The sequence below is a fragment of the Lipotes vexillifer genome, unplaced genomic scaffold (assembly GCF_000442215.2).
Source record: "Lipotes vexillifer unplaced genomic scaffold, Lipotes_vexillifer_v1.1 scaffold120, whole genome shotgun sequence".
Classification (NCBI taxonomy): Eukaryota; Metazoa; Chordata; class Mammalia; order Artiodactyla; family Lipotidae; genus Lipotes; species Lipotes vexillifer.
Genome location: NW_006791240.1, coordinates 382,813 through 394,764, shown reverse-complemented (window position 1 = coordinate 394,764; position 11,952 = coordinate 382,813). Strand labels below are relative to the sequence as shown.

General features: G+C 38.2%; 1 protein-coding gene across 3 annotated transcripts in view; it reads right to left on the bottom strand.

Moving 5' to 3' along the window:
- Window positions 1-5,795: 5,795 nt before the first annotated feature.
- Window positions 5,796-11,952, bottom strand: part of ALG5 (ALG5 dolichyl-phosphate beta-glucosyltransferase) — a 33,946-nt gene continuing 27,789 nt past the window's right edge. For 2 of the 3 annotated variants that reach the window (XM_007464232.1, XM_007464234.1), the window contains 2 exons: window positions 8,058-8,143; window positions 5,796-5,999 (listed from right to left, as the gene is read on the bottom strand). In XM_007464232.1, the coding sequence (XP_007464294.1) occupies window positions 5,884-5,999; window positions 8,058-8,143 (202 nt within the window). In that variant the 3' untranslated portion in view covers window positions 5,796-5,883. The remainder of the gene's footprint in view (window positions 6,000-8,057; window positions 8,144-11,952) is intronic. The other variant, XM_007464233.1, reaches the window with a different exon arrangement.

Sequence of the window (11,952 nt, the reverse complement as noted above, 5' to 3'; positions counted from 1 at the left end):
AGTATCCTTCCACATCAGTTGCCTATTCAGAGGGAAGAATGATGTCCAAGAAACCACATTTTTAATGAAATTTAAATTTCTTTTTTTAAAAATATTTTTTAGGGCTTCCCTGGTGGCACAGTGGTTGAGAGTCTGCCTGTCGATGGAGGGGACACAGGTTCGTGCCCCGGTCTGGGAAGATCCCACATGCCGCAGAGTGGCTGGGCCCGTGAGCCATGGCCGCTGAGCCTGCGCATCCGGAGCCTGTGCTCTGCAACGGGAGAGGCCACAACAGTGAGAGGCCCGCTTACCGCAATATATATATATATATATATATATATATTTTTTATTTTTTGGCTGCGTCGTGCACCATGCAGGATCTTCTCCTACCAGGGATTGAACCCATGCCCCCTGCAGTGGAAGCACAGAGTCTTAACCACTGGACCACCAGGGAAGTCCGAAATTTAAATTTCTAACATATATTTCCTATAAGAAATATAAATAAGGTTCTGCCTAGGGGCAGGACAGGAATAAAGATGCAGACGTAGAGAATGGACTTGAGGACACAGGGAGGGGGAAGGGTAAGCTGGGACGAAGTGAGAGAGTGGCATGGATATATATACACTACCAAATGTAAAACAGATAGCTAGTGGGAAGCAGCCACATAGCACAGGGAGATCAGCTTGGTGCTTTGTGACTACCTAGAGGGGTGGAATAGGGAGGGTGGGAGGGAGACGCAAGAGGGAGGGGATATGGGGGTAATGTATACGTATAGCTGATTCACTTTGTTATAAAGCAGAAACTAACACACCACCATAATGCAATTATACTCCAATAAAGATGTTAAAAAAATTTAAGAAAAAAGAAAAATATAAATAAGGTTCTATTCTTGTTGGAAGTGTTTTTTTCTGAAATGATTATTTTTGAAAACTGTGATAAAATTGCAGCTAAAACTCAGCTGTCATGAACTGATTAATCATCAGAAATGGTGAATGTACAGGTATTCGAGAAATTCAAAAAACTATGGGACTTGACTAAACAGGATTTAAAATTTTAAAATCTCAATTTATTTCTCTTTAAATAATTGGCCTGTGGAAAGAGAAAAGTAATCATAGTTGGAAACATTAATGGGTCAAACTCTTACCCCACCTACTTTAGTATGAGAATCTGTCACCTTCTTAGGGCTTGCTTTTGGCAGATTCTGCTAATACTTTTATCTTAAAAAAGACAGATTTGGGCACTAGTTGCTTACTTAGCTTATTGATTCTCCAACTGTGGGTCACAGCTCCCCAACTGCGATGCCAGAAGATTGCCTAGGGGATTGCAAGGCCTGTTACCTCTGTTTTTGCCCCTTTTCCCTCCCTCACTTGTAATAAATTGTCTTATATATTCCACTACATATATTTAGAACCACATCAGACTGTTTTAGTATTTGCTTCCACTATCAAACATAATATGAAACTCTTGAAGATAAAGTCTTTTGTATTTGTCAATATTCTGCTTACCATGTATTTTCTTCCTTCCTAAGGTTCGAAGTTTCCTTTTGATGTTTTCTTTCTGTTTAGAGAATTTTGTTTAGCCGTCGTTTTAGGGTAGGTCTGTGGGTGTCCAGTTCTCTAAGCTTTCCTTCATCTGAGATTGTCTTTATTTCCCCTTCATACTTGAAGATTTGTTTTTTGCTGAGTATGAGATTCTGTGTTGACAGTTCCTTACTTTTAGTTTTTAAAAACTATTGTGCCACATCCTTCTGACTGGCATAGTTTCTCATGGTAAATTCAGTCATTCTGATTGTTTCCCTCTGCTTCCAAGTGCCCCTTACATGGTTATTGGCAGGGGTCAGGTTTTTTTTTTTTTTTTTTGGTGGCTTTCAAGATTTTTTCTGTCTTTAGTTTTCAGAAGTTTAATTGTGATGTGTCTTGGTATGGATTTCTTTGGGTTTATCCTATATGGAATCTGATTCTGTAGATTTATGCCTCTTGCCAAGTTTGAGGAGTTTTCAGCCAGTGTTTCTTCAAGGGCATTTTCCACCCTTCCAGGGACTCTGATGATACTGTTACATGTTTTTATAGTTTCACTGAGCCTTTTTTTTCCCCTTCTGTTTTTTCTCTCTTGATAAGACTAATTTCTATTGTGCTATCTTTGAGTGTACTGATTGTTTCCTTTGCCACCCCCATTCTGCTGTTGAGCTTATCCACCAAGCTTTTTATTTAGTGATTGTATTTTTCAGTTCTAAAATTTCCATTTGGGGGACTTCCCTGGTGGTCCAGTGGTTGAGACTCCACGCTTCCACTGCTGGGGGGCACAGGTTCTATCCCTGGTCGGGGAACTAAGATCCCACATGCTGCGTGGTGTGGCCAAAATAAAAAAATTAAAGATAATAACTAAATAAAATTTCCATTTGGTTCTTCTTGATATTGTTCTTTTCTTTGCTGAGACTTTGTTTCTTTGCTGAGGCTTTCTACTTTTTTCATTAATTTCAAGCATGTTTGTAATTCATTTTTGTCATGGCTGCTTTAAAATCCTTGTCAGATAATCCTAACATCTCGGTGATCTCAGTGTTGGCATCTCTTGATTGTCTTTTTTCATTCAAGTTGAGGTTTTTCTGGTTCTTGCTTTAACGAGTGATTTTCTTGTGAAACCTGGACATTTTTTTTATTATGTTCTGAGACTCTGGATCTTATTCACAACTCTTGTTTTAGCTGACACTCCTCTGGTCGAGAAGGGGGAGCACTGTCTTGTTATATTGCCAGGGGAGGTGTAAGTACAGGTTCTCCCCTTGGCCCCCACTGACACCCAAAGGAAGGGGGACTATTTATTATACTTGGGCAGGGGTAGGAGTTCTGGCTCACTACATGGTCTTCATTGTCACTGCAGCGGGGTGGCCTCATCACTGCGGGGCCACCAGAGGAAGTGCCTCCTCTGACTCCATCCCTGGGAAGGGGTGGAGCTGCTGTTACTGCAGAGGGGAGTGCAAGGCCAGCTTCCCCTGGTGCGGACTCAGGATTGGCTTTGGGGGAGGAAAGTCCTGCTCCCTGCTGGGTGTCTCTGACATCGCCCAGGTGAGGATGTCCAGGTACCTGATTCCAGCCTTGTGCATCTTGGCTCCCCACTCAGCCTGGGCTCTTGTCAGCAGGTGTGAGGTCACCATTCTTTCCTGTAGTGTTTGGTTGTAGAAGGGCAGTAGTTGTCTAGAGGATCAAATCTGGGAAGGTATTGCTTTTTGTGACCACCAAAATACTAATGAGTTTTACTTCAAAATCAGTGAATTCCAAATGAGTCCTATATTGGATGGACATAATAAAATCATTAGTTTGTAAATTTGGTGCCTTTGAGTTTGCACAAAAACAAAGCAACCCATAAGACTGCTTCTTCAGGAGATTTAGCTGTCGATAAAATGGATAACCTCATTCATGTAATTTTTTTCTTGGACAAATGAATTGTAATGCTGGCATTATCTAACCATTTGGGAAACCTTTATTGAACAATCACAATTTAGGATGCTATGGAGACACACAAGTAAAAGGCAAGGTTTCTGCTCTTGAGGAAATTATAACAATAAAAAAAGTGGAAAACAGAACTGGAGAATCAACTGTGAATCGTGGAAATACACAACTACATAGACATAGAATTACAGATGTCAAGAAACATATCATCCAGACATAATCTTGAGTCAAATAAACTCCATGTATACACATTCTATAAGAACAAGTCAGAAGGTAGAAAGTACTATATATAAATGGTCATGTTGTCTGATTGTGATGAGATTGTACCCTCAATTTTAATCATGCCCCATGATCCTATTTCCTGCTTTTATTTCAGTAGAAGCATGACACTGGCTACTTGTGTGATCTTGGGCAAATTGCTTGTCTAACACTATTTCTTCGTTTCTGAAATGTGGGTAATCATACCTGTATGACAGAGTTGTTTGATCGGATTAAGCTAAATAATGCACATGAAATTCTTATCACAGTTCCTTGCACATAGTAAAATGATAGTAGCTGATATTTTTGCTTTTGCTATGGCTGCTTGCCTCTTTTTGTTAGCAGGCTCTATAATGTCAACAAGTTAAACTACGTTTTCTCTTAGAGTGCCCCCGAGTCTATACTACACTGTTAGCTTAGGTGAACCTGTGCCTAGGAAGATAAACTGGCATCAAGGATATCAGAAACCTTTCTTAATAGGGCTCATGGGTGAAATACATAAAAAACTACTGACCCTTTTCCTGAAAATTCCTCATGCTTCAAACATACATTTTTATCACTAGCTTACAAAGAACAATAAATTATTTTATTGTCTTATTATAGTTTCATTAAGGATCTTATTTTGGGCTCAAGGCTTGTAACTTTAAATTCTTGTTAATGCTCACGGTCATTTTACTATTTGTTTTCTCTCATTTCTACTTGCATAAGCCTTGTTTTGTTCTGTTCATTTAAGTGACTTAAAGGCTCTCAAAACCTGGTAGTGAATGAAGTTTGTTTATTTACTTGATCGATATTAAGTGTTTACGCTAAGCACTGTACTGGGAGTACTAATTTGAGTAAGATGGTTTCTGTCTTCAAGGAGCTTGTTGTCTAATGCTGATGTGACACTGTTGCTCATACTACTGGAGAAGAGTCATCTTTAGCTTATTTACTTTTCCACGTAAGTCTTGTCTTTAAAATGTTGGATTTCATGTGCTTCTGAAACTTTCTACTTACATGTCCCCAGTTATACTGTCAGAAACTGATGTAGCATATACTCATTAAAGAGTGTAGGCCCTGGATCCGGACTGTGTGGGCTAGGGTCACAACTCTACTGTTTCCTACCTCTGTGACCTTGGGCAAGTGACTGCTTGGTGCCTTAAGTTTCCTCTCCTATTGTAAAAGTTAGGTGAGTCATTATATACTAAGTGCTTAGAACGGTGGTGGGCAGACAGTGAACACTCAGTAAATGTTAGGTATTATTATTTTCTCTAAAACATCAGTAACAATCTAATTCTTATTTTTAGGAGTTCACTGTTTTATAATTGCTATTTTTTAGTCTTTAGTTTCTCAGAAACACGCTTCTGATGTTATTAAGTAAATACATTTATTAATATCGCAAAACTTTCTCTTTTTAATAAAGAATTTCCAATTTTTATTAACATGAACTCAAGAGGTTAGGGTTGCCAGGAGGTAAGAAAAATTTGGAAGGAGATAAATAAGACTGTATGAGAAAGTAGATACCTTTGTGAGCAAGCCTATATTCTTTCTTTAACATAATTTCCTAGACTTTTACAGAATGAATTATGGGTTTAATATTGATAAATTTATATATATTTAAACATTTATTTTTAAATCCCTGAACACTTATATGATTGTGGTTTATATTTAAGTTCATGAGAATAAGGCACTTTAGAGTAAGAATAATCGCTTCTGTCTTCTATTTAAAAATTGTATTTCTCAGTATCATAATGATAATTAATCTAAATGAATAAAATTGCTAAAGCAAAAGAAAATCTGACTTTTGTTACAAACACCTTAAAAACTTTCGTGTCCAAAAGAGGTATAAAGGTTTTTACTGCTGGCAGTAAATTCTTTAAAATTATCAAAAGGCATACAGGGGCTTCCCTGCTGGCGCGGTGGTTGAGAGTCCGCCTGCGGATGCAGGGGACACGGGTTCGTGCCCCGGTCCGGGAAGATGCCACATGCTGCGGAGTGGCTGGGCCCGTGAGCCATGGTTGCTGAGCCTGCGTGTCCAGAGCCTGTGCTCCACAACGGGAGAGGCCACAACAGTGAGAGGCTCGCCCAACCCCAAAAAAAAAAAAAAAAAAAAAAAAAAGGCATACAATGGAATAGTTTTATTCCAGCTTTATTTAAAATTTTAATTTCAAGTGAAATAATGTGACACTGATGGATAAGAATACAATCAAAGATGGCAAATAACCTAATTCACTTTCCTGGTTTGTTCAAGCCTCCAGGCACCAGTCAAATATCGAAGTCGTATAAAAAGTAGGTCCTTGCCCATCTGTAGCCAGCTCCAGAATGGAACTAATTTAGAACCTGCGATTTAAAAATAATTAAAAATAAATATATTTTCAGGAAACATAAGTTTAAAATTGTGTTTTAGAAGTCACAACCTTTGTTAGCTTCTAGTCACCTTAATTTAACTTACATTATTTATATTATATATGTATGTCTTTAAACAATTCCTTTGCACATTTAAAAATGATTTTCGGGGGCAAATCTTCATGTTTTATGCACTGCTTTTCAATCTCATGTACTCCGGAGAATCAGATACACCTCTATACATAATACAAGTACAGACTAATAATCTGAGATAAGAAAGCCAAGACAAAAACCCAACTTTCATTCTAATTCTACCGAAGACTCTCAATCAGATAAAATAAATACATCTTAGCTAGGCCATCTTGTCCAGTGGTTGTCAAATGGCAACATGCCAAGTGCAGTTGACTGCATGAGATTTGCCTCCTTGAGCATGTCTTAAAAGCTTATATATTCCTTGATTTTACCCCTTGGAATTGTTTTTTCGGTCAGTCAGAAACAGACCTGCCCTCCAATCTCAGGTAACTGGCATGCTGGGTGGTAGAGTGAAGTAGTAAAGACCACAGGACGATCACTGACAATTTCCAGATTGAAGCCCAAATGCTCTAGCTTCTTTCTCTGTTCCTTTCTTCCCACCCCTCCCCCCCCACAAGCTTTACTGAGGTGTAACTGGCAAATAAAATTGAAATGTATTTAAAGTGTACAACGTGATGATTTGATAGCTGTGAAATGATTACCACGATGAAGTTAACAGATCCACTGTAATTAATTTAAATCATGGATAAGAGATTTAAGTATCTTCAAAGCCAAAGTGAGTGGTTTCTCTAAAAACAACAAAAACAAAACACCTTGAAGTGAAATAAAACTTGGGAGGATCTAAACTGTGAGAATTTCAGATGGCCCTGCTCTAGTGGGGAGGCACCAATTGTATATGGCTGAGGGTTTGGGGATGATTAACAGAAAAACTGCTAAGTGCTGGTTATCGAGATTTAACACTCAACTCTGAGAAATGCAAGTGAGCAACTGATATAAAATGAAACATATTTTTACTTTTCCCCACTTCAACTTCCCATAGAGTCTATGCTGGGCACAGATCAACACAGACACATCCACCGAGCTGATCCTAATGAGTCTGAGGCATCCTTTCACCTGCTTCCCATCCCCTTTGATCTAGGCTGCTACTGTGGAGATTAGTCAAACTGCTGTAAACTCAATATAGACTCCAAGAGGAGTCTGCTGTAGACTCCAAGAGGTCTACATAGCTTGTATGATTTCCAGACCGGTTCTTAACCTTTTTCTGTCCCTAAACATGTGAAGTTGCTTACTTCAACAGTGACTTTTCAAGACGAGGCCATGCTTACCTGGGGGAGAGGTGACTTTGAAAAAGTCTCCAGTTAACTGCTCCTACACTGTGAATTAATTTAGGATCATTCTAAGGTAAGCAAAGGAGAACACTAGAATATATTTTAAATTCTAAACAGTGAGCGCTGTCTAAGCTTTTCTGAATAGAAATTATTTGGAAGTATGATAGATTTCACATTTTAAATCTTAGAAATCTTTACATTTTTGGATATATGTACAGATGCCAGTTAAAAATCGGCTGTTAATGGATTATGGACATTTGGAGTAAAAACAACTAATTCCTCATTTAGCTTTGCACAGTGGTTTGTAGGTACTGAAAACTCACTGAGTAATGAAATAATACTAAAAAAAAAATTGGTATTACAAACAATAAAGTTTATCTGAAGACTATTCACCTTGCTTCTAGCCTGAAATCACCATGATCCTGTCTACTGTACAAGTTTTTATTGAATTGCAAGCCAGTAGACCTAATGAAGACCCTAAGAAGAGACTAAAAAAATACAGAAGGCAGTAAGCCAGCTGGAGGAGGGTGGCAAGGATTAGTAGGCAGTACTTACTGTCTATGAAACTGCCTCTCTGAGTTAGGACAGCTGAGCTGGGGTGACAGTAAAGCCAGCTGACTTCACCGGACAACTGTATGGTCTGACGTCTTCCCCCACTTAAGATCAGCTGTAATGTAAACAATATACTCACCTTCAATTTCAGTCCAGTTGACAGCAATTTCTGCTATTGGGATCTTAAAGAACTGTGCTATGTAAAGCAGTTCTACATCAAATGCCCTGAAATAGAAAATACATTGCTATATATTTATTTTTAAAAAGACGAATAGAGTGTAATTAAATCTCTACCTTGGCATGTTTTAAAGAAGTTTACATAGCAGATATAAAAGCTTACATTGTAAAAGTGAAGGCCAGATAAACATAAGGTCAAATAAAAGCAAAGTAGTTCAGGAACTTCAAGGCAAATAATATAACATCGCGTGTCACTGCATAACATATAAATGAGAAATATGGCGTCTCTGTCACAACTCAGAAACTCCCAGAGGTAAAAACGGCCTCCTGGGCTCCAAGAGAAAATTTAATCCTGGAAATGTTCAAGATTGATGGTTTTCAAATCCCAACCTTAACTAGCTCAAGAAACAGAACTGATCGCATTTTCAACAGATTCAGAGAGCTGGTAAAACAGGACCTTGAGAAGCACTAGGAGAGAATGTTCTCAGTCACTTTAGAGCTGCTTGATTACATTCTTCTACCGCCAAAGAATCAAGGTTTCTTTTCTAAGTACGCCTTCCCTCTTCCCCTCCCCAGTGCCGTCCTGGCCAATACAGTACTGGCAGCTGGTGGAAGTGAAAAGCCAGTTTAGGCTGGCCTGAAAGGCCTCGTGGGTATAACTACATATATACATAGGAATTAGATACGTTGTCTCATTTTAACATACACTTAAAATCATCTCTAGTCTGAATTCCCAGCTCAGCCTTCCTTCTACCTAGGAAAGACTCTTTCTTAAAAAGCTCCTCTTCAATCAGCCCTTTGGTTTAGGTCGAATTTGCTTTCCTTAACATTTTTGAATCCTGACTTAGAAGTTTTCCTGGATTTTTACAAAATTCTCTCAACCAGTTGCTTCCTTTCACTGGCATTAAACTCAAAAAGAGAAGCACCACTGCCTGTGCTACACTTCATGCTTTTACTTGTCTCGAAAAGCACTAAACTCTTTCACTATTTTGCTTTCATTCTTGAGACATGAAACGCCCCACTTTCTAGACTGCATGGAACACACTTCAAACTTCCCAGGCTTGGTTTTAAAATATGAGCACAAACAAGAAAACGCCTAAAATCCATTTCTATCTGATTTCCCTGATTCCAGACAATCTGAATTTGGGAGTTTTGTTTTCTTGGCTACAATACCACCACCATCCATTATGCAACTAGTTTAAATCTCAAGTGTTTGGATAATTCAATATGAAAACTATTTTTTTTAAAAAACACTTAATGCTTTTCCTTATCCTAATAAAATATTTACCTAAGATGATAAAATCATCTACAAAAGTGTTCTTTGTGTTTCTGAAAGGACTAAGTAAAACTTCCGTTAAGTAGAATTGTGACACTCATGAAGGAAATAATTTGAATATTAACCCTTAAAACTTTCCTTTAACATAAAACCAAAAAGTTACCTAATGGGCTGCTGAGTAATGCTAATTAATAATCAGATCAAGATTATTAAGTATTTCTCCAAAAATATCATATAGAATTAGTGACTTATCAAAGACACAAAACAACATAAAAATGATGAATGAAAAGGAGTGGGGTAAAAAACCACTGATAAACTGAAATACAATTTTTTTTTTATATTAAAAAAACTGAAAGGGCTATTCATCTTATAAACTATTATTTTTATTATACCCTTCTCCCCTTAAATATTTTAGAAGACATGAGATGTTTATTTAAAAAAAAAAAACCCAAAACAACAAAAAACAACAAAACAAACCAAACTGCAGTTCATATCACCATATTACAAATAAGAGACCAATCTGTTACCAAAGCAAACATTGTAATTAAAATACCAAGTACTTCTGGATGGAACCTTATGCCAATAAAGAGAAGCAGCATAAGGGTTATTCTCCAACTGAAATGACTTCTTGAGTTTTGGTAAATGTGGGGAGGGCAGAGTCACCACATTTTCTTTTGTTATTCAGTTCCTGATACAGCTGTTACCTCAGGAACAGATGTATTTCTGAAGAACAAAGAGTGTGTTGAGACTCTGCTAAACATGGCACACACACACACACCCTACTGCTCCCTCCTGAAATCCCACTAAAATTAAAACGACAATCACGGGATAACCATACGAGAACAAAAAGAGGAGAAGATGAGAGTAACAACAAAAAAAATGCGAACGTTGGAAAGTAGCTAGACAAGTGGTAACTAGAAAGTAGACAACGGCAGAGGGAGAAGCCCAGAGCAGGTTAATGGGCACCACAGAGCCCCCGAGGCTCAGGCATCAAGGGCCCAAGTGACCTCTGTAAGTGGAGGTGCAGGTGGGCTGCAAACCAGAGGGCTCACTGAAAATCTGTATGAGATTCTCCTTTCTTCCAGCCAGTTCTGTGAATGCTGGCAGCCAGGATCATATCTCTTAGGCAGCAGATTGAAGGATCCCACTTTAGTGAAAATGACCAGCCCAAAACATAGTGACAGCTGGGAGTTACCCACACAAAATGGCCCCACTAGTTTGATTTGTAGTGAAATCTATCAGTCAGTCAGTTTGCTGACCACGCACCTGCTGCTGATGAGCTAAAAGTTTTAGCACCATACCAAAGATATCTGAGGATAAACTTTAATGATAAGAACAAACATAAAAAAACTGGAGCAACAGAAAAAATGCAAGGAAAGAAGAAAATAAAGTGTGAGTGGAAGCTACTGTAGTCATGAAACAAGAACAGATTTAGAAAAATGAATACTAGAATATAAGAATTACAGGAAATTGAGGTTTTGATAGCAGAAATAAAATTTTAAAAGGAGGGTTAGATAAAATTGAGGAAATCTCAAAAGAAGAAAAATAGGAAGAGGGAGAGAAAATAAAATTAAAGGATCAATAGGGAAGCTCTATATCTGTTTTATAAGAGAGAAGAGAGAAAAGACAGAGGAGATCATTGAATAAATGAATAAAGGACATTTCTCAGAACTAAAGGACATGGGTTTCCAGACTTAGAGGGCCTCCTCAGTACTCAACAAAATGCATGAAAAAGAGCCACGTTAAGTTGCTGAATCATGACATTTCAATACACTGAATAAAAGGCTTCCAAAGTGGGGTGGAAAAAACATGCCATAGACAAGGAATCAAGATTAGATTATTGACAGAACTGGACTTTTCCACAGAAACACTGATGCCAAAGACAACAGCAATGCTTTCCAAATCCAGAGGAAAAAGGATTTCCAACCTATAACTCTTTCTCCAGCTAACTGGTAAACAAGTGTGAGGGTAGAATCAAGGCATGTCTCTACATGTGGGGTATCACAGTGTCTTTCTCATACTTTTTAGGAGGTGTAAGAGAGGTGTGCTCTACTAAATTAGGATGGAAACCAAGGAAAACAAGATCTAGGACAGGAGCTGCAGCAGGCCAGGACACAACTAGAAAGAGCCAATGAGAAAGGCTTTCCATCTCCAAGGAAGGCTTTCCATCTCCAAGAAAAAGATGGAATTGAGGCATAATCTGATGTGTTTGGGAACTTATGCTTCTGTCAGAGAGTGAGGACAAGTGTTAGATCCATGGTCAAGTAATGCCAGCAAATAACTCCAGTTATTACCTTTAGAAAAACAAAAAGTACTACAAATATGTGGGTCATATAATCCCATTGCATGCTACGGCTCAAATCTGCATTCTCTTTACCCAGCTATAACGATCAATGCTGAGCTGAGCAAACATTATTTTAAAACTGTATTAGGAGCATATCTGTGGAGGGTGTACAGGAGTTTAAGAGAACGAAATACTTGTCCATTGATTTCCTGTTGTGGAAATTAATATCTAAAACTGAAAAACTGAGACGTAGCTGTGCAGACCCATTGTTTTCAATGTGAAAGCAAACACCACAAA